The 23,361-nt window shown below is 47.2% G+C and overlaps 1 protein-coding gene across 1 annotated transcript in view; it reads left to right on the top strand.

The window, feature by feature from the left end:
• The window catches only part of METAP1 (methionyl aminopeptidase 1), a 61,433-nt gene extending 38,516 nt beyond the window's left edge, over positions 1-22,917 (top strand). Inside the window, exons 8-11 of the mRNA XM_075337019.1 lie at positions 43-174; positions 1,001-1,144; positions 19,395-19,460; positions 21,986-22,917. Coding sequence (XP_075193134.1) covers positions 43-174; positions 1,001-1,144; positions 19,395-19,460; positions 21,986-22,146 — 503 coding nt within the window. The 3' untranslated portion in view covers positions 22,147-22,917. The remainder of the gene's footprint in view (positions 1-42; positions 175-1,000; positions 1,145-19,394; positions 19,461-21,985) is intronic.
• The last annotated feature ends 444 nt before the right edge of the window (positions 22,918-23,361 follow it).

The following is a 23,361-nucleotide window of genomic DNA, read 5'->3' as shown; positions in this document are numbered from 1 at the left end:
CTACAAAATAAGTCTATTTTACGTTTTATTTTTACATTTTAGTGGACATTACTGTTTATCACAATGGCTACCATGGGGATCTTAATGAAACCTTTTATGTTGGAGAAATTGATGAGGGAGCAAAGCGACTTGTGCAGACAACGTTTGAGTGCCTAATGCAAGCAATTGATGAAGGTAAAGATCTGAATGCATGAGGATTTCTACATGTCGGTGGGATACCTCATGTAGTTTGGGGGAGTCATACGTTTCCTCCTATGCTGGTGTTACACAGGTCTGACTTGTACATGGGTCGGAGATACCTGTAGAAGTTTAACATGAAAAATGATGGGGACAATAGCTCCGGTGTTCTCATAAAGCCGCTTCTCTCCATCATGTGTGCTAAATTGTTCTGCTTTCTTTTTGATGTTCCTGAGATTTAATACAAGTAAGTGCTGTCTGGTTAAGGCTATGTACGCACGTTGCCTTTTTTTGTGACCACAAAGCTGCAGCGTTTTTGGCTGCAAAAATGCACAAAAACGCACCCGCGTCAACAACACATGCGTTTTTACCGCGTTTTTGGCTGTGTTTTGCTGCGTTTTTGGTCACTGCGTTTTGCTGTGTTTTTCCAATGCATTGCATGGGTAGAAAAACGCAGAAAATAATTGACTTTTTTTTTTTTTATCACCTCAAAAACGCAGCTAAAAAAAAAAGCACTGTGCGGACAGCAAAAATGAAAACTCAGACTTTGCTGGGGAAGCAGTGTCATGCAGTTTTCTGACCAAAAACGCTGCGAAAAAAGCACTGTGCGCACATAGCCTTATGAGTCATAAATGTGTTACTTAACGCGTTTAGTGAACTTTTATTTCAACTTCACCGGGTGATTCTTGTGTTTTTTGGAGGTTTTTTTTTTTGTTTGCAATCTCAAACTTTAATTAAAACTCTATAGAAATACCATCCTTACCATAATGATACAATACATATCTAACAAACTTTGCCTTTTTTTCTTTACTCCTCTCCTTAGTGAAGCCTGGTGTACGGTATAGAGAACTGGGAAACGTTATTCAGAAACATGCTCAAGCCAATGGATTCTCTGTTGTACGAAGCTACTGTGGACATGGCATTCACAAATTATTTCACACTGCTCCCAACGTGCCACACTACGCCAGTAAGTTTTCAGGGACTGTGAATTTTTATAGTCCAACGGTCTTTATAGCTTCTGGATCATGTCTTAAACATGATTATGATTATATATATATATATATATATATGTATATGTGCATACAGTGCCTTGCGAAAGTATTCGGACCCCTTGAATTTTTCAACCTTTCCCACATTTCAGGTTTCAACCATAAAGATAAAAAATGTTAATGTTATGGTGAAGAATGAACAAGAAGTGGACACAATTGTGAAGTTGAACGAAATTCATTGGTTATTTTAAACTTTTATAAAAAAATAATAAACTGAAAATTGGGACGTGCAATATTATTCATCCCTTTTAAGTTAATACTTTGTAGCGCCACCTTTCTTTATCGTTCCTATGGGAGACCCAGACCATGGGTGTATAGCTACTGCCCCCGGAGGACACACAAAGTTACTACACTCAAAAGCGTGTAGCTCCTCCCTCCTAGCATATACACCCCCTGCTAGCCAGATCTAGCCAGTTTCTTGCTTTGTGTCAGGAGGATCCACACACACACATGCATCCCTTTTTGATTTTTCATTTTTTACAAAGATTTGGAAGAAAAGCGGGTCCGCTGGACTCCCGGCATGTCCCTTCACACTCCCCTAGCGGCAGTGCTGTTAAGGTTGACTTCAGGGCAGGAGCCCTTCATGCCGCGCTCCTTCAACATCCCTTAGGGGCTCTGATTTGAGGTGGGAGCCAACACGGTTCTCACTGCCTTGCAGGAGACCGGCCTCCATCCGCAGCCCTTGTGCAGGACCCTGCTGGACGGAGCACTGACCCCCACCCCACAGGGACTGGACCCTGCGTCTCAAAGCTAAGTATAGAGACGTTTATTCAGAGGGTCTTTCTGCAATGTGGGGCACTTTTATTGGGGGGGACAGTGATTGCTGAATAATGCTGCTTTGTTTACTGTGTTTCCGGCCGGTTCCACAGTTTTTACTGAGAACCGCGCCGATGAGGCCTGATTTTCGGCCGCATGCATAACTTTAGGCCCCGGCTTCAGCCGCGGCCTAGTTTCGTTTCGTTCCCCTGCATGTCAGGCATGCAGGGGGACGCTGCAGAGCCGCCCGCCGGCCGCTCTGCACAGGGGAGGACGCTCCTTTTTGAGGTGATGATTCCCTCCCCTGTACATCTCCTTCGCCCTCCGATTCCCGCTCCTGGGTTAACCCCCGCCTCCCCCCCTCACTCTGGCGCCATTTTCTCAGCGTCTTAGTACACTGGTCGGCGCTGGCTGCCCTGCAGCACAGGGAGGGAATACTGGCTGAGGGTCCAGGCTTGGAATCCGGAGGGCACTCATAATATGGCCTGATAAGTCACAACCTCTGGTTGTGCACTTTTTATACACTCTCAGGCATTCTGAAGGAGTTAATTCTTTATCATAGAATCTCCTCCTCAGCAGCATGTCTCACTCTAGCAGCAAAGCTACAAGGCTGTACTCTACATGTGCTGCATGTAACCTCATATTGCCTGAACCGGCACACTGTAATAGTTCTTAGGTGGGAGTCTCCCCAGGCTGAACCCCTGTCTTGGGTATTCTACGCATGCTAGACAGAGCCCCCACCTCTGCAGCATGTCTCACAGAGCGAGGCTGCAGGCTGTTTTTTTTTTTTTTTATTTATTATTATCCACTGCAGGTAGTCTCGTACGGCTATACCGAGCTCCTAACCACTGTGGCCCCTCAGCATGGGGGCTCATTAATGGTCCCTCCAGCTGCTCCGGTTTCGGTGGCTGACCCCCATGGGATTCCTATTTCCAGGGGTCGGCTGTCCCGGCATCTGCTGAGCATGCAGTCCCCCTCTCAGGGCGTTTTCTGCTCGCTCGGCCAAGCTCACAAGGGACTCTCCTTCTGGGCTCAGACCCCGTTCTCCTGACAGGGAGACGCAGGGTCCCCTGTCCTCCCCGTCCCGCAGCTCCGATTCCGAGCTGATTCACCGGACGAGGAAGATGTCTCTACCGCGGACACGGACGCTACTTTATGTACATTGATCCGTCCGTAGGTGACGCAGATGCGAATGATTGGCTTGCGTCCATTATTCTTGTGTCCGCCTGATCAGGGGAGTATTCCCCGCTGGCAGAAAGGCACAGTTTACCTTTAGCAGGTCAAGGAGTGTGTTACTTAACCACTCCAGTTTTCAGCCCGCTGCGTTCAAGCCCACAGCCTATCCTGCAGACCCCACAGCGGGGTTCTGCTGCCTGTCTCCCCCTCCCTTCAGAGAGGGTAGCCACTCCGTCTAGACTGCCCGGTTAGTTGTATCAGTGGCTGACGGCACCTCTATAGGATTCTACCGTACATTAATTTTGTACTGGACCTCAATCCGCTCTGAGATGAAGCGTGTTTCTGAGGACTGTGTTTCCCCTGTCCACCAATGGTGGTCAAGAAGTGGGCTCATTCACTTCAGGTGGCTCAGCCCGGACCGTTATGTCAGTGGCTGATGGCTCCTCACTTAAGGTTCTGCGGTCCGCCCGGTTGTCCTTTGGGCCAAGTCGGTATGGGAACGGCAGGAGCTTGTTCTCAGCTTACAGCAGTGCGGTTTTTTTGTAACTTCTCTGCTTCTCTGGAGGAGATGCATTCTCTCACAGGGACTCTATGCCCAAAACGGTTGTCTGAACTCCAGACTTCAGTCTTTTCATCCTCTGCCAGGTCTGCCATGCTAGACGCCGCACGGCGGTGGTCTGGGCTACCTTCCTCGCTATCCGCAGGCTCCTGTGGCTTCGAAATTGGAAGGCAGATGCCTCTATGGAGGTTCCTGGCTGGGCTCCCCCTTGGTGGGCCCAGTTTCCCCGGAAGCAAGCTGGGTGAAATTAAGGAAGCTCTTGGCGGGGAGTGTGCTTCCTCGCCACAAACCCAAACCAGGGAACCTGTCCAGGGCAGGAATCAGTTGAGGTTTCGATGGTTTTCCGTTCCTCCATCTGATCGTCCTCTAGCTCAGCCTAGGTTCATGGAACCAAATGGCTCGTAGCTGCGTCTTCAGAAGACCGCAGGAGATGCTGTCACTGAGTCAGTTTCCTCCGAGCTATTTAGCCACGCCAACAACCTCCTTGGTCGGTGGCAGGCTCTCTCCACTTGGCGACGTAGGGTTCTAACACGTCTCCGTTAAATGGGGGCGACATTATATCTCCCTGGGCTACAGGATGGACTTCTGTCCACCCGCCAAACAGATTTTTTCTGTCAACTCCTCCCGGCTCCAAGGCCGCCGCCTCCTCACAGGCTGTGGCATTTCTTGCTGGCCAATGGAGTAATTGTACCGGTTCCCGACTGGGAACGGTTCTGAGATTTTTGCTTAAATCTGTTCCTAGTCCCCGAAGAGGGCGGTGCCTTCCGACCTGGATCTTTAGCTTTTCAAGCATAGCCAGGTGGGGCGTTTTCACATGGAGTCTCGGTTTTGTTCCGTGTGTTTTTCTCACCGGATCAATCAAGAGCCCAAGGAGATTCCTTAGCAGCCATCGGCATCAGAGCTGCCTATCGGCAGGAGTCAATCGCAGTTTCTCACCAGCGTTGACTACGTTTTGACAATCGGAGTGGTCCAATTTGTGGCTCTTCCCTTGGGATTAGCCAAGGCCCCTCGAGTATTATCATTGAGGCAGCTGTGATTACGGTCCTTGCCCCCCTAGGGTTTGGCAGTGATCTTTTGCCCTGGTCAGCCTTCTTGTTGGGGCTTCATCCAGTGCTGACTCTTAGCAGAGTGCTTCGCTCACTCTCGCCACGCTGACCTATTCGGGTGGCTTGTCTTTCTGTCTAAGTCCACTCTGACTTCGAACCAGGGGCGTCAATGGAAGCGGTTCCTTGCCCAGTTTCCCCTGCGTCCTCTGAGACTGGATGTTTTCCGCTGTACAAGCGAACTCAATCCTCCCACGGGGTGGTGGCTTCGCCACTGACCAGAGGCTCGTTTTCAGTGGTGGCTTCGGCCACTCTGTCTCAGGGGCGCTCCTCTCTGGCCCGTCCCGGGTGATCCTCACCAGGATGCTAACCTATCCGCCTGGGGAGCAGGATATCTCCACCGTGGAGCGCAGGGCGCTTGGACTCTGTCCGAATCAGCCCTCTGGATCAATGTGCTGGAAATCACTGCTGTATTTCTGGCTCTCCAAGCCTTCCCCATCTGTGAGCGGCTAGGCACATTCGAGTCCAGTCGGACAACGTGACAGCGTTTTCCTATTTCAGCTTCCAGGGCGGGACGCTCAGCCGCCTGGCAATCTTGGCGGCTCAACATTCCTCAGTGGACAAGGGACTCCTAGTCCACCGTATCCACAGTCCACATCCTAGATGTGAAAACTACGAGGCAGGCTATTTCAGCTGTCCAACCGCGGTCCACAATCCTCAGGTTTTGCGGTAGACACACTGGTTCATGTTTGATCCCAGCTTGTCTCTTTTCGAATTTCACCCTCTACCTCTTGTCCAGAGTCCTGCGCAAGATCGGTAAAGGGGGCCGTCGGGTCATTCTTCCAGACTGACCCAAGCGGGCTTGGTCCTCTGACCTGCTCCTTCTGTCCGTTGGGTTGCCTGGCATCTTCCGGACCGTTCAGACCTTTTCTCAAAAGGTCCGTTTTTCCCGTCAGAGTTCTTGACGGCATAGCTCTTGAGTCCTGGATCTTAGCGACTTCTGATATCCTTCCCGAAGTCATCTCTGCCTTGACTCGAGCTCCAAAGTGTCCTTTGACCTTTTTGGCCTAGCCGACCCTCCTGTCCCTTCCACAGTCCGGTCTACAGCTAGGACTATCCCTCATTAAGGGACAGGTCTCGGCCCTGTCAGTATGTGCCAGCGGCGTATCGCCCGGCTGGCTCCGGTGCGCTCCTTTAAGGGCGCATCTCACATCATTCCGCTTTTCCGGCGGCCTATGGAGACCTGGGACCTTAATCCGGTCCTCCCGGTTCCCGGAAACCCCCCTTTGCGCCTCTTGGGGAGGTTTTGTTTCATCTTTCACAGAAAGGTGCACCTTCTAGTGGCTATAATTTCCCGCCTGAGAGTTCTGGCTGCACTCTCTCGGAGTCGCCCTCCTTTTTTGGTCTTTTGCATCAAGACAAGGTGGTCTTCGTCCGACTCCGGACTTTTTTCCCTAAGGTGGTTTCTGCCTCCACCTTATCCGGGGCAATTTTCCTGCCTTCCTTTTGTCCGGCTCCTGTTCATCGCTTGAGGAAGCGTTGCATATCCTGGATCTGGTGCGGGCGCTCCGGATCTATGTGTCTCGCACCGCCGTTATTAGGCGGTGCACCTCTCTAGTGCTGACTGGTCGTCAGCGTAACGGTCTCTCGGCATCTAAGCTGACCCTGATGTTGGACTAGGTCGGCCATTTCCGAGACCTATGAGTGTACTCAGGTGCCTTCCCCGCTGGGGATCGGGGCACATTTGGTCAGACCTGTCGGCGCCTTTATTTTTGGGCTTTCAGGCACCAGGTTGCGGCTCAATAGGTCTGTCAGACTGCAGCTCAAATTAGTCTGCATGCTTTTTCGAAGCACTCCCAACGCATGCTCATGCTTTGGCAGACGTGGGCTTGGACAGACGCATTTTTCCGGCGTCTGTCGCCCATTTGTGAAGTTAGGTTTGCCTGCTTCTTAGTTGTCTGTTTATTCCCACCCATGGACTGCTTTTGAACGTCCCATGGTCTGGGTCTCCCATAGGAACGATAAAGAAAAAGAGAATTTTGTTTACTTACCGTAAATTCTTTTTCTTATAGTTCCGTCATGGGAGACCCAGCACCCTCCCTATGCCTGTTGGCAGGTTTCTTGTTCCGTGTGTCTTCACCGGCTGTTATTGTTGTAGACAGAGGTTCCGGTTCTTCCGGTTTTTACTCTGTCTCTCTTGTGGGTGGATGTCCTCCTTCAGCTTTTGCACTAAACTGGCTAGATCTGGCTAGCAGGGGGTGTATATGCTAGGAGGGAGGAGCTACACGCTTTTGAGTGTAGTAACTTTGTGTGTCCTCCGGGGGCAGTAGCTATACACCCATGGTCTGGGTCTCCCATGACTGAACTATAAGAAAAAGAATTTACGGTAAGTAAACAAAATTCTCTTTTTTGCTGCAATTACAGTTGCAGTCACTTGAGGTATGTGTCTCAGTTTTGCACATCTAGACACTGAAATTCTTGCCCATTCTTCCTTTGTAAACAGCTCGAGCTGAGTGAGGTTGGATGGACAGTGTTTGTGAACAGCAGTTTTCAGCTCTTACCATATATTCTCGATTGGATTCAGGTCTGGACTTTGACTTGGCCATTCTAACACCTGGATATGTTTATTTGTGAACCATCCCATTTTACATTTTGCTTTATGTTTTGGATCATTGTCTTGTTGGAAGACAAATCTCCATCCCAGTCTCAGGTCTTTTGCAGACAGGTTTTCTTCAAGAATGGTCCTGTATTTGGCTCCATCCATCTTACCATCAATTTTAGCCAGCTTCCCTGTCCCTGCTGAAGAAAAGCAGGCCCAAACCATGATGCTGCCACCACCATGTTTGACAGTGGGGATGGTGTGTTCGGGGTGATGAGCTGTGTTGCTTTTATGCCAAACATATCGTTTGGCATTGTGCCCAAAAAGGTCGATTTTGATTTTCATCTGACCAGAGCACAGTCTTTCACATGTTTGGTGTGTCTCCCAGGTGGCTTGTGGCAAACTTTAAACAACACATTTCTTCAGCGCTCTATTGGGAGACCCAGACGATTGGGGTATAGCTACTGCCCTCCGGAGGCCACACAAAGCACTACACTAAAAAGTGCAAGGCCCCTCCCCTTCTGGCTATACCCCCCCGTGGTATCACGGGTTCTCCAGTTTTCAAGCTTTGTGCGAAGGAGGTCAGACATCCATGCATAGCTCCACAGATTTTAGTCAGCAGTAGCTGCTGACTATTTCGGATGGAAGAAAAGAGGGCCCATATAGGGCCCCCAGCATGCTCCCTTCTCACCCGTGGATGGTGTTGTAAGGTTGAGGTACCTATTGCTGGTACGGAGGCTGGAGCCCACATGCTGCTTTCCTTCCACATCCCCCTGAGGGGCTCTGAGGAAGTGGGATCCTGCCGGCCTCAAAGCTCTGACGCCGGGCTCCATCCACAGACCCATTTGAACCTGCTGGATACGGAGCTGGAGTACCGTTCAGGGACATGGCCCTGCACCATTACAGGTACTCTGTGTCCCCGGACACACAGGCACAGCACACTCCAGACTTGCTGGGTGTGCTAGTGCGCCGGGGACAGTAAAGGGTTACAGTCACTGCAGCTTTGCTGAGTGACTTTGTGTTTTGGGAACTACCACGCCGGACGCTCCGGGAGCGGCGGCGCGGCTGGGACTTGTAGTTCGCCGGGGACTGGGCGCCGACCGCGCTTTTACGGCGGCGGCGCTTATAAATCCAGTCCCCGGCTTCTGCGGCCTAGTGCCGCTTCGTTCCCGCCCCCTCCCTGTCACTCAGGGAAGGGGACAGACGCTGAGCAATCAGCAGCGCCGAGGGCTGGAGCCTTTTTACATGCTCCAGCCCTCTCACTGCACACTGTCGGACGCCGGATTCCCGCTCTGCCTTGGGGGCACGCCCACGGCCCGCCCCTCCTCACATGAGCTGGGGAAGAAGCCGGCAGCCATTACTGCAGTCCGAGCTCGGACTTTCGGCACCAAGGCAGGACGGTGGCGATCATACACCCGCTTATAGGCGGGCGGTAAGAGGCACACATAGTGCTGACCACGATATAACTGCAGTGTGTACATGTGTTGTTTTTTACTGCATAGGTCGCTATATGCCCGCTTGGGGAGCGACACATCAGCAGCAGGAAAGCAGGTGTGCTTAGGCACAGGCTTTCTAGGCTGCTTGTATTGCACGACTGAGGTGTTCATTTGTGTTTATGCTTATATGCTATACATTGCACTGTACAGTCGCTAGTCTTAGCTATATTCTCCTGGAATGGCTAGACTACAGCAGCAGAAAACCAAGGGTGCTGGGGCACAGGTTTTTTTCTATGCTGCTTGTATTGCATGGGCTGCAGTGTGCATTTGTACTTGTGCTTGTATGCTATACATAGCACTGTATGGTCACTCTTCTGGGCCATATTCCCCGAGATGACTAGTCTACAGCAGCAGAAGAGCTGGGGTGCCAGGGCACAGGCTTCTATGCTGCTTGTATTGCATGTGCTGCAGTGTTCATTTGTACTTGTGCTTGTATGCTATACATTGCACTGTAGGGTCACTCTTCTGGGCTATATTCCCCTAGATGACTAGTGTACAGCAGCAGAAGAGCAGGGGTGCCAGGGCACAGGCTTCTATGCTGCTTGTATTGCTTGTGCTGCAGTGGTCTTTTGTACTTTATGCCTGTATGCTATACATTGCAATGTACGGTCACCAATCTTGGCTATATACTTCTAGATAGCTAGTCGGCAGCGGCAAAAAAGCAACACAGATTTCAGTGCTGTTTTTACTACATGGGATGCTGTTCATGACACCGTCCCATTGTGTGCATGCTCCCCTGTAGCACGTCGTCTGCCGGGGTCTCTAGCATTTCGTCTGCCGGGGCTCTACTAGTTGTGGCCAAAGAAACCTCCTGTCAACCCTGTCCATGGACAGGGACGGAGTAGTCATAATATAGAGACTTGCACCCATGGGCAATCTACTTGACCAAAAGGGCAGCTCTTCAGGGCTTTGATACTGACATCGCTCTCAATCCGGATACACCGGGTGGTAACGCCATACGGAATGATCCTATACCGTCCATCAATGGAAGGTTGGATCTTTCTCCCTCAGCTCCCCCAGTGGAGATAGGAGACGAACAGGAGAAGTTCCTTTTCAGTATCTCACGCAGATATTGAGTATTTTTCTGGCCACGCTGACTTCAGAGAAGCAGTCCAGGAACACCACGCTTACCAGATAAGCGTCTTCTCCAAACGTTTTTAGGATACACGTTATCCCTTTTCCCCTGACGTGGTCAGCGCTGGACCCAGGGTCCAAAGGTGGATTCTCCAATCTCCAGGCTTGCATATAGAGCCATAGTTGCACTGGAGATGGGGCTTCACTTAAAGATGCCATTCACAGACAGATGGACTCTGGTTGAAATCTGTCTAGGAGGCTATCGGCGTGTCGGTTGCTCCGGCATCCACAGCCGTATTGGCAACCTAACCTTTTCAGCTGTTCTTGCGCAGCTGACCTTGAGCAGGGACATCTGTACCGCAGAGGCGTCCGTAACCCCGCAATGTCTGCACTGCGACTTACCCTGTTAATACTGTCCTAAAAGTACAGTCGAGGTTTCGGTCCTTCCCAAGCTCCGGCAGGTCCCAATTGTCCTCGTGCAAAAGGGCTACAAAACCTCAGACGGGCTCAGATTCCGGCCGGGCTCAATCTCGCCCAAGGAAGGCAGTCGGAGGAACCGCTACCAAGGCGGTCTCCTCAGGACTCTCAGCTCTCTCTCTCTCTCTCCGCATCCGCGGTTGATGGCAGACTCCCCCGCCTTTGGCGACATTTAGCTGCCACAGGTCACAGACCGGTGGGTGACGGACATTGTGCTCACGTGCACAGGACAGTGTTCTGTTCTCGTCCTCCGACTCCATTCTTCAGAACGGCCCCACCTCTCCACCGAGCAGATGCCCTGCTGCAGGCGGTGGACGCTCTAAGAGCAGAAGGAGTGGTGATCCCTGTCCCCCCTCAGGAACGAGGGCGAGGGTTTGTACTCCAATCTCTTTGTGGCTCCAAAAATGGACGGTTCCTTCCGTCCTGTTCTGGTCCTGAAACTGCTCAACGAGCATGCGAACGCCAGGCGGTTCCGGATGGGATCCCTCCGATCCGTCATTGCCTCCATGTCTCGAGGAGACTTCCTTGCCTCAACAGACATCAAAGATGCCTATCTCCACGTGCCAATTGCTACGGAGCACCAACGTTTTCTACGTTTTGTGATAGGAGACGAACATCTTCAGTTCGTAGCTCTGCCATTCAGTCTGGCGACAGCCCCACGGGTGTTCACCAAGGTCATGGCAGCAGTGGTAGCAGTCTTGCACTCTCAGGGACACCCGGTGATCCCGTACTTGGACGATCTACTCGTCAAAGCACCCTCCCTCGAGGCATGCCAACGCAGCCTGAATGTTACGCTGGAGACTCTCCAGACTTTCGGGTGGATCATCAATTTGGCAAGGTCAAATCTGTCTCCGACTCAATCACTAACGTATCTCGGCATGGAGTTTCATACTCTATCAGCCATAGTGAAGCTTCCGCTGAACCAGCAGCGTTCACTGCAGACAGAGGTGCAGTCTCTCCTTCAAGGCCAGTCGCACCCCTTAAGGCGCCTCATGCACTTCCTAAGGAAGATGGTGGCAGCCATCGAGGCAGTTCTCTTTGCGCAGTTTCATCTGCGCCAACGGCAATGGGACATTCTCCGCCAATGGGATGGGCAGTCAACCTCCCTGGACGGGAAGTCTCCCTTTCCCTGACGGCCGAGGACTCTCTGCAATAGTGGCTTATTCCCACCTCATTGTCATAGCCCCCATCCTGGGCAGTGGTCACGACAGATACGAGTCTGTCAGGGTGGGGAGCAGTTTGTCTCCGCCACATGGCTCAGGGGACGTGGACTCAGCAGGAGTCCACCCTTCAGATCGATGTTCTGGAAATCGGGGCAGGGTATCTTACCCTATTAGCTTTCCAGAAGTGGCTAGAAAGAGAGCAGATCCGAATCCAGTCGGACATCTCCACAGCGGTGGCATACATCAACCACCAAGGAGGGACACGCAGTCAGCAGCCTTCCAGGAAGTCCGGCGAATCCTCATGTGGGTGGAGGACACAGCATCCACCATATCCGCAGTTCACATCCCGGGCGTAGAAAACTGGGAAGCAGACTTCCTCAGTCGCCAGGGCATGGACGCGGGGGAATGGTCCCTTCACCCGGACGTGTTTCAGGAAATCTGTTGCCGCTGGGGGGTGCCGGACGTCGACCTAATGGCGTCTCGGCACACCAACAAGGTCCCGGCATTTATGGCACGATCGTGCGATCACAGAGCTCTGGCGGCAGACGCCTTAGTGCAAGATTGGTTGCAGTTCCGGCTCACATATGTGTTTCCACCTCTGGCACTCTTGCCCAGAGTACTGCGCAAAAATCAGATCCGATTGCAGCCGCGTCATACTCGTCGCACCAGACTGGCCGAGGAGATCGTGGTACCCGGATCTGTGGCAGCTCACGGTCGGCCGACCGGGGTCACTACCAGACCGACCAGACTTACTGTCTCAAGGGCCGTTTTCTCCATCGGAATTCTGCGGCCCTGAACCTGACTGTGTGGCCTTTGTGTCCTGGATCCTAGCGTCTTCAGGATTATCCCAAGGGGTCGTTGCCACCATGAGACAGGCTAGGAAGCCCACGTCTGCTAAGATCTACCACAGAACGTGGAAGATTTTCTTAATCTGGTGCTCTACTCAGGGAGTGTCTCCCTGGCCATTTGCATTGCCTACTTTTCTTTCCTTCCTACAATAGGAGTTAGAAAAGGGCTTGTCGCTAGACTCCCTCAAAGGGCAAGTCTCAGCACTATCCGTGTTTTTTCAGAAGCGTCTAGCACGTCTTTCTAAGGTGCGCACGTTCCCGCAGGGGGTTTGTCATATCGTACCCCCGTACAAGCGGCCGTTAGATCCATGGGATCTGAACAGGGTTCTAGTTGCTCTCCAGAAGCCGCCTTTCGAGCCTCTGAAGGAAGTTTCCTTTTCTCGCCTGTCACAGAAGGTGGCGTTTCTCGTTGCGATCACATCGCTTCGGCGAGTGTCTGAGCTGGCAGCTCTGTCATCCAAGGCTCCCTTCCTGGTGTTTCACCAGGACAAGGTAGTGCTGCGCATCATTCCGGAGTTTCTCCCTAAGGTCGTATCCTCGTTTCATCTTAATCAGGATATCTCCTTACCGTCCTTTTGCACTCATCCGGTTCACCGGTATGAGAATGTTTACGTTTGCTAGATCTGGTGAGAGCACTCAGAATCTACATTTCCCGCACGGCGCCCATACGCCGTTCCGATGCCCTTGTCGCTGGTACGCGCAAGAGGTTGCAGGCTCCTAAAGCCACCCTGGCTCGATGGATCAAAGAACCAATTCTGGAAGCCTACCGTTCTGCAGGGCTTCCGGTTCTTTCAGGGCTGAAAGCCCATTCAACCAGAGCCGTGGGTGCGTCCTGGGCGCTACGACACCAGGCTTCGGCTCAACAGGTGTGCCAGGCAGCTACCTGGTCGAGTCTGCACACTTTCACCAAACATTATCAGGTGCATACCTATGCTTCGGCGGATGCCAGCTTAGGTAGAAGAGTCCTGCAGGCGGCAGTGACATCCCCGTAGGGGAGGGCTGTTTTGCAGCTCTAACATGAGGTATCTCTTTACCCACCCAGGGACAGCTTTTGGACGTCCCAATCGTCTGGGTCTCCCAATAGAGCGCTGAAGAAGAAGGGAATTTTGTTACTTACCGTAAATTCCTTTTCTTCTAGCTCTTATTGGGAGACCCAGCACCCGCCCTGTTGTCCTTCGGGATTTCTTGGTTGTTTGCGGGTACACATGTTGTTCATGTTGAACGGTTTTTCAGTTCTCCGACGTTATTCGGAGTTAATTTGTTTAAACCAGTTATTGGCTTCCTCCTTCTTGCTTTGGCACTAAAACTGGAGAACCCGTGATACCACGGGGGGGTATAGCCAGAAGGGGAGGGGCCTTGCACTTTTTAGTGTAGTGCTTTGTGTGGCCTCCGGAGGGCAGTAGCTATACCCCAATCGTCTGGGTCTCCCAATAAGAGCTAGAAGAAAAGGAATTTACGGTAAGTAACAAAATTCCCTTCTTTATGGATATCTTTGAGAAATAGCTTTCTCCTTGCCACGCTTCCATAAAGGCCAGATTTGTGCAGTATACGACTGATTGTTGTCCTATGGACAGACTCTCCCACCTCAGCTGTAGATCTCTGCAGTTCATCCAGAGTTATCATGGGCCTCTTGGCTGCATCTCTGATCAGTCTTCTCCTTGTTTGAGATGAAAGTTTGGATGGACGGCCGGGTCTTTGTAGATTTGCAGTGGTATGATACTCCTTACATTTCAATATGATTGCTTGAACAGTGCTTCTTGGGATGTTTAAAGTTTTGGAAATCTTTTTGTAACTGGCTTTAAACTTCTCCACAACAGTATCACGGACCTGCCTGTTGTGTTCCATGGTTTTCATGATGATGTTATCTGCGCTTTAAACAGAACTCTGATACTATCACAGAGCAGGTGCATTTATACGGAGACTTGATTACACACAGGTGGCTTATATTTATCATCATCAGTCATTTAGGACAACATTGGATCATTCAGAGATCCTCAATGAACTTCTGGAGTGAGTTTGCTGCACTGAAAGTAAAGGGGACGAATAATATTGCACTCCCCAATTTTCAGTTTATTATTTTTTTATAAAAGTTTAAAATAAGCAATAAATTTCATTCAACTTCACAATTGTGTCCCACTTGTTGTTGTTTCTTCACCATAACATTAACATATTTTTTTATCTTTATGTTGAAGCCTGAAATGTGGGAAAAGGTTGAAAAATTCAAGGGGGACGAATACTCTGGGGCACTGATATATATATATATATATATATATATATATATATATATATATATATATGTATGTATGTATGTATGTATATGTGTGTGTGTGTGTGTGTGTGTGTGTATATGTATATGTGTGTGTGTATATATATATATATATATATATATATATATATATATATATATATATATATATATATATATATATATATATATATATATATATATATATATATATATATATATATATAAAATCCCCCTATAAGATTATTCAACATAGTTGTTCAGGGGAAGGATGCAAAAAGTTGTCTCAGAGATTTAAACTGTCAGCTTCCACTGTGAGGAACAAAGTAAGGAAGTGGAAGAACACAGGTACAGTTCTTGTTAAGCCCAGAAGTGGCAGGCCAAGAAAAATATCAGAAAGGCAGAGAAGAAGAATGGTGAGAACAGTCAAGAACAATCCACAGACCACCTCCAAAGACCTGCAGCATCATCTTGCTGCAGATGGTGTCAATGTGCATTGGTCAACAATACAGCGCACATTGCACAAGGAGAAGCTGTATGGGAGAGTGATGCGAAAGAAGCCATTTCTGCAAGCACGCCACAAACAGTCGCCTGAGGTATTCAAAAGCACATTTGGACAAGCCAGTTACATTTTGGAAGAAGGTCCTGTGGACTGATGAAACAAAGATTGAGTTGTTTGGTCATACAAAAAGGCGTTATGCATGGAGGCCAAAAAACACGGCATTCCAAGAAAAGCACTTGCTACCCACAGTAAAATTTGGTAGAGGTTCCATCATGCTTTGGGGCTGTGTGGCCAATGCCGGCACCGCAAATCTTGTTAAAGTTGAGGGTCGCATGGATTCAACTCAGTATCAGCAGATTCTTGACAATAATGTGCAAGAATCAGTGACGAAGTTGAAGTTACGCAGGGGATGGATATTTCAGTAAGACAATGATCCAAAACACCGCTCCAAATCTACTCAGGCATTCATGCAGAGGAACAATTACAATGTTCTGGAATGGCCAACCCAGTCCCCAGACCTGAATATCATTGAAAATCTGTGGGATCATTTGAAGCGTGCTGTCCATGCTCGGCGACCATCAAACTTAACGAAACTGAAATTGTTTTGTAAACAGAAATGGTCAAATATACCTTCATCCAGGATCCAGGAACTCATTAAAAGCTATAGGAAGCGACTAGAGGCTGTTATTTTTGCAAGGAGGATCTACAAAATATTAATGTCCCTTTTATGTGGAGGTGCCCATACTTTTGCATAGGTCAAATTTTGTTTAAATGCGGATTGCACACTTTCTGTTAGTACAATAAACCTCATTTTAATCCAGAAATATTACTGAGTCCATCAGTTATTAGATATATGAAACTGAAATAGCTGTTGCAAAACCCAAATTGTTATAAAGAAAAAAGGTTAACATTAATAGGGGTGCCCAAACTTTTTCATATGACTGTATGTATGTATGTATGTATGTATGTATATATATATATATATATATATATATATATATATATATATATATATATATATATATATATATATATATATATATATATATATATATATATATATATATATATATATATATATATATATATATATATATATATATATATATATATATATATATATATATATATATATATATATATATATATATATATATACGTATATGTGTATATATATATATATATATATATATATATATATATATATATATACGTATATGTGTATATATATATATATATATATACGTATATGTATATGTATGTGTGTGTGTATATAATATGGATATATAGATAGATGGATGGATGGATTCGTGAGAGTCCTGAATTAACTGAAACCAATGCTCCTTAACACTAGCAGTCCCAGTAATTTCGAGCTCCCCCCCTGAAGTCCCGAAAGAGGGTCAAATGACATACAATAAACTGAATAGAACTAAGGGGTGCTTCACACACAGCGAGATCGCTACTGAGATCGCTGCTGAGTCACGGTTTTAGTGACGCAACAGTGACCTCATTAGCGATCTCGCTGTGTGTGACACTGAGCAGCGATCTGGCCCCTGCTGTGAGACCGCTGCTCGTTACACACAGCCCTGGTTCGTTTTTTTATTGTTGCTCTCCCGCTGATAAGCACACATCGCTGTGTGTGACAGCGAGAGAGCAACAATCCTGAATGTGCAGGGAGCAGATGCCGGCGTCTGACAGCCTGCGGTAAGCTGTAACCAAGGTAAACATCGGGTAACCAAGGTGGTTACCCGATATTTACCTTCGTTACCAGCCTCCGCAGCTCTCACGCTGCCAGTCCCGGCTCCTGCTCCCTGCACACGCTAAGCGGTGTGCGCTGGTAACTAAGGTAAACATCGGGTAACCATACCCGATGTTTACCTTAGTTACCAGTGTCCGCAGCTTCCAGACGCCGGCTCCGTGCAAGCGCAGCGTCGCTTGCACGTCGCTGCTGGCTGGGGGCTGGTCACTGGTCGCTGGTGAGATCTGCCTGTTTGACAGGTCACCAGCGACCATGTAGCGACGCAGCAGCGATCCTGACCAGGTCAGATCGCTGGTGGGATCGCTGCTGAGTCGCTAAAGTGTGACGGTACCCTAACTAGAAACTAAATGGCTAAACTCAATGGAAAACAACAACCTCCTGTGGTGCGACAGTAATGGCCTTAATTACAGAACAAAAGACGGTGATTATAGGATGTTAGCTAAAATCCTTCAGGTCATTCGACCCGTCTCTGGGTAGAAATGTTAAATGACCCCCTTCTGGGACTTCTAGTGTTAACAGGCTAAATGTGATATGCCTAATACCCGACAATGCTTCAGTACTGCCGGGTATTAGACCATTGGTTATCAAGTGAAAGTTCCAAGTACAGAGAATTAGCAAAATTAGAAAATAAGTCAATGAAAATGAAAAAATGTTCGCCAATATTTTAACCCTTTTAATATTGCCACTAAATAAAAGGACTGTTAAAACATTGCTTGAGTAGATGTATTCTTATAATAAATGGTCCTTTTTGTGTGATGTATCTTAATGTGTATGCCCTTAATTTTCTGTTTCTGTTTGTGGTGAGTTTTTTTTTTTGTCAATTTCAGGTATTTTCATAAATGCAAAACCTTGTACTTTTTGAAACCTGTAAATTCAAGTCCTTGAAAATTTCTCACAATGACTAGGATTAGAAGAAGCATTCCACAGTTATTACAACATAAAGTGCCGCATGTTATATTTGAAAAATGGAGCTCAATTAGGAAGGTCAAAGCTGGTTACGGTGGTAACGGGAATAAGCAGTTGACACAGCTGGTTTAGGGGAGGACTGTTTTCAGATTGTTATTCAAACCATAAAGAAAGCAAGGACACAGTCTTCTATAAAATCTACCACCAGAATCCTAGTTTTCTCATATCAGTTGTTCTATCTTCAAGAGGGCTTTTTCCTCCATAAAGGAAAAGGTTTATTCAAAGTCTGACATCCTTACCTTTTTAATACGGTGTTACCAATGCAGGGACTTCATCACATACCTCCATAAAACCTTAACCTAGTTAACAATGCTCTACAATCCATCCCTTGGAAGCTGGTCTTTCTTGTAACAGTCACTTCTATTTGGACTGTCTTTGAACTGGTGGCCATTATGCTTCTTGTCTTTCTTGATTCCCCACCATCAGAAGGGCTGCTTTATGCAGTTGCCTCTTTGTTGGCCAAGGTTCTTCTTCCATCTAAGTGAGGATGTTGTATTGCCTCGTTCTGCTTATCCCTGTCTTGCCCTGGGGAATGCGCTTTCTGCAATTTCTCGATGTTTTTTTTTCCTTGTTTCACTTTATATGGTCTCAGAAGGTCTGTGCAAGGGACTGACTACTTTCAGGGCTACCCAGTAGATTTGATAACCCATTGGAGTCTTGTAAACAGTCCTTAGTCTGTTCTACTACTGGGTGTTTTCTGCATTATGCACAATCTGGCTTCAGCTCTTGATGCGAGCGAGGTCTTTAGCTGGTCTTTACACACTTTGTGTTCTTCTGAGTACACATTTTTGCATTCTACTCTGGAACTTCAAGACTTCTGCTGTTTATACCACCTCACACCGCTTCCAGTCCAACACACACATTTTCTTATAGCCTAGTTTTCATTACATGGTTGTTTATTCGAAACCATGATCTCATTTTTCTTTTTTCCACCTCTAGAATGCTATTTATTTTGGGGGGTTTAGGCTTGGGCTGCACGGTGACGTTTTTCGAGTGACCGCATTTCTCATAAAAGTTGCTTGCAACAAAAACTTCTGTGACTTGCCATCACTAGTATTTTTAAAGCTGCAATTTTGATGTGTTTTTTTTATTTAAAAAAACAAAAAAAAATTGCCTGGTTGCGACTAGTTGCAAGCAACATGTGTTTTCCATTGAGAGCCAGTCAAGCAAGTGAGTTCTTAATACATGACAAAAAATCAAACTAATTTAGAAACGAATGAGTCTGGACTTTTTGTCGCAGTCCTTCGTTACAGTATGACACTATAGGAAATCATTAGATGGGAAATCAAAATATGTCGCTGAGTAGTCCAAGCCTTTGTCTGGAAGGGTATAGCCTGGTAGGAGGCACTCACACACTTTAGAGATTAGTGATAGCCTCCTAGTTGCAGCAGCCTATTGCTAGGGGCTTTTGTTCCCCAAAGAACAATGAGAAATGTATTTCAATATGTAACGGTCTTAATTTAATATTGCTCAAAACCGCTGAGAAATGTATATTTGTTTTCCAGAAAACAAGGCTGTCGGTGTGATGAAGCCAGGGCATGTGTTCACGATCGAACCAATGATCTGTGAAGGTGAGTATGACAGCTTGTCCGCCTGCCTTGTAAGCTTTATGTGCTCGGCTGGTGTGTGTTTTCCTCCATGACATTTCAAGAAGAGTCAAATACACAGAACGTGTAAAAGGAATACCAAGTAGACACCGCTGTCTCTATTTTAACAGACATTTGAAAAACCGGCTGGGTGTGTGCATTTCTTTATTATATAAATGACTCCATTTCGTACTTTTTAATTATTTTCTTCCTTGGTTCTCTCCATTTCACCATGGCCATTGATATGAAAATTACTTCTCCCTCTACTTTTTATGTCTTTGACCTACATTACTTATTGCAAAACTTCCTTCTACTTCTGTTTGGAGTGTGCTGCTTGTTTACCTCTCTACACAACCCTATATGACTTTACATTTTGTTGTATCAGACAGGTTTTGTTTTTTTGTTTAGGGTCTGATGTAAAAAATAGGCCCAAACTGTGTCTCTTGGCGTTAAAGGAAACCTTTTCATTAGATTAATTCGGTACAAACCACAGGCAGCATGAATCAGTGACTGGCTATGAGATTCTGCCAAGTATGTTTACCGTATTTTTCGTTTTATAAGACGCACCGGATAATAAGACGCACCCCAAATTTGGAGGGAAAAAAAGGTAAAAAAAAAAATGGGGTCCGTTTATAATCTGGTGGTGTCTTACTAGGGAGTGGGGCCTGCAGAGCAGCAGGGGTCACAGGAGGCAGGGGCTGTACTGGAGTACTGCAAGTAGTATAGAGGGTGGCCCAGATACTCACTGCGGGTGCCGCTCTGTGCGGGGCCAGTGTCTCGCTGTGCTCTGTGCGGGGCCGGTGTCTCGCTGTGCTCTGTGCGGGGCCGGTGTCTCGCTGTGCACAGAGTTGCCGAGCGGGACGGAGCAGCCGTGCACAGAGCAGAATGGAGCGGCTCCAAACAGATCAGAGCGGCGCGGCCCAGTCCGATCCAGCAGCGCACAGACAAGCAGCGCCGTCAGCAGAGTGCACTGCTCGGAGCATCTCCCTGCCTCCTTTGACCCCTCTGCGCAACCCCTCAGTAAGCTACATTCGGATTTTAAGACGCGCCCCTCATTTTCCTCCCAAAGTTTTGGGAGGAAAAGTGCGTCTTATAATCCGAAAAATACGGTACTTTTAAACGCCTCGACATCTCAGAGAAAGGCTTGTTTGGGAAGCTGGCTGGGGACTGTAAACTACTATATAAGGAGAGACATGACTAGTCCTACGTCTCCCAACCCCACTCCAGTTGATTCCTAGTTCTTTCCCATGTGTGTACAAAAGGCGAGATCTGTCAACTGGGGCAAAGAAAAGACTCTTGAGTTATGTCATTGACTAATCAGGATTTTCAAACTATATTTTCTTTCAAACGTTGCAGCAATTATACAGTTAGGCTGTGATTGAAGCTGCTTGTGATTCAGGCAGCACATCTCTAATGGCTGGTTCCCTTCAACTGTCAAAATACGCTTTTTATTTTTTTGTTGAAAATGCTGTTAAATTCTAAAAATAAAGATTAATTTATCGGGATGGTACGTATCAATTTTCAGAACCCTGTCAATCAGCCTCCTCTGTACTCTGTGGCTGTTAGATGGGAGTCTCTTATCTGACCTCATCTTTAAGGTCACTAGTGCATCATATTCAGTCAGGCCTCTAACAAGGACGTCACACTAGGATGACTAAATAAGAGGAGTTACAGATTCAAAATCTATAGATCACACCGCGCTAAAAAACCAAATAGACTAATGGAGTGTCAAAATCCCACAGTAGTCCAATAAATGAGATGGAGCAGCTTGTAGAGGATATAATCCGCGTGAGGTTATATCAGACAATGACCGTGACTACAGCGCTCCGTTACACTTGACAGGTGCACTGGTGATCAGAACAAAGGTAGCTTGTTACCACAAGAACCGCAATAAAAATCACGGAGGGAATCTATAAAATGTTAAAATCAAATGGAACTTGCCTGGTGACAGCGCTTGAGCCCAGCCCCGCTAGAAACTTCCTTTTGTGCGTAATGAGGACTCCTCAAAACTATACCATGAAGGAGCCTGTGCTGGCGGTTGCTTGCTGTGTGGATGCGGCTGCTAAAGAGATGCAGATGACAGGCAGAGCAAGGCAAGACTTTCACCAGCAGCTGGCGTGAGTGCCGCGGCTAGAGCTGACGCGGGTATCCAGAAGCACCGGCCGGTGGCTTCCCTGGTTACCTGGCAGCGCGCGATGGCATGATGATCTAAGCAGGCTACGGAGGCCTGTAGGGGCAAAACTAATCCAACACGTTTTGAAGAAACAGTTCTTCTTCGTCAGGGAATTATGAGTTACAGGTTCAGTCTGGCAACTGGTGGTTCTTAGGGCTCTCATCTAGCAGACACCGGGTAATGGACCGGGTCCTACAGATTAAGTATCAAACTACAGTCAGTTTCTTAAGAGAACTTGAATGTTTTTGGGGTTTTTTTTTTTTAAGTCTTTGTTTTTAAATTTGAAAGCTGACTTTTTTCTTGCGTTTTACAACACATGCCCTTTTTTTTCTGCTAGGTGGATGGCAAGATGAGACCTGGCCCGATGGTTGGACTGCAGTGACGAGAGACGGAAAACGTTCAGCTCAGTTTGAGCATACCCTTTTAGTCACAGAGACTGGATGTGAAATATTGACACGGAGATTGGAAGACAATGGACGTCCTCATTTTATGTTTTAGCACCCCCGTCGTTGTCTTAATTAGTTGCTAGAAATGGTGTGTCGACTACTTTACACCATACGTTTTTACATGACAAGTACCTGAAGAAATTGTGAGGTTTTATCACATCTTTACATATCTGTGATAGAGGAAAACACCATGTGGCTTGAAATCTAGTGTTTGTCAATTCTTGAATCCAGGAGAAAACCGTTTATGTATATTTTCCTGCCTTTTTATTGCTATGTTTTTGTTTTATGACCCCTTTCCCCTCAAATTCTGTTCCTTGCCTTCTAATGTTCCACGGACAGAAACACACTTTGCCTCGACAATGACTCTTAATACTGACAATGGTTGTATTTTACAGTGTGGGTGTTGGGGTGCTTCATATTTTTTTTCCCCAGTATGTTCTAGCTATGCATTTGTGTTGAAATGTGAGATAATGGGCTGCTTCTCAATTCTGGCTGTCTTTATGCTGCTGCAGACATGTAATAAGGGCAAATACATGTCTGGACTCATGGAGTCAAATATGTAGATTCTGCAACATTATTTTTTTTTTTTTTTTGTACTGGTTTTTAACGCTCCATCCACATGGTGCTGATGAAGACCTCTTCTTTTTTTTTTTTTTTTTTTTTTTGCTTTACCAGAGTTGACAGGTTTTGTTTTTAGTATTCAAGCTCATTGTTGCTCAATCACTGACAATATCCAGCAGTGAAGTAACTTTGGCTGATTGTTCTCATCTCTTGGTAATCTTGGTGCCTTTTTATGCTTGGAAAGCTGATTTGCTCCTAACTAGTTCTTACCGTTGGGGGGGGCGGGGAGTGGGGGGGGGGGGACCTCGGGGGGGGACGTGGGGGGGGGGGGGGGGGGGGAGGGGTTTAACCTTGACTGTACTTATTTGTCCCCACATTCAGGCTCCTAACAAATTATGTACAATTTGCTCTAACACTGATACTTAAGTGACTACATATTCCAGAATCTTGCACGTCAGATGACTGTGCAGCATGTATACATTTTTACAGGATAAAACATAACAAAGCTTTAGTTTTCAATTTTTTTTTGTTCTTTTAATTTAATATTTGTTTGCCAAATAATGTGAAAATAATTAAGTATTTTTGTTTCTCCATTTTCCTTCATTACTTGCCCAAATTTAAATAGTAACACTTATTTTTTGTTAAATTGTTAATCAGCCTTTACAAAATTTTGAATTTTTGCAATTTACTCCATTGCCTTATCTGA

The sequence above is a fragment of the Anomaloglossus baeobatrachus genome, chromosome 1, assembly GCF_048569485.1.
Source record: "Anomaloglossus baeobatrachus isolate aAnoBae1 chromosome 1, aAnoBae1.hap1, whole genome shotgun sequence".
NCBI lineage: Eukaryota > Metazoa > Chordata > Amphibia > Anura > Aromobatidae > Anomaloglossus > Anomaloglossus baeobatrachus.
The sequence above is the reverse complement of the archived record's forward strand: the minus strand, read 5'-3'. Positions and strand labels throughout refer to the sequence as shown.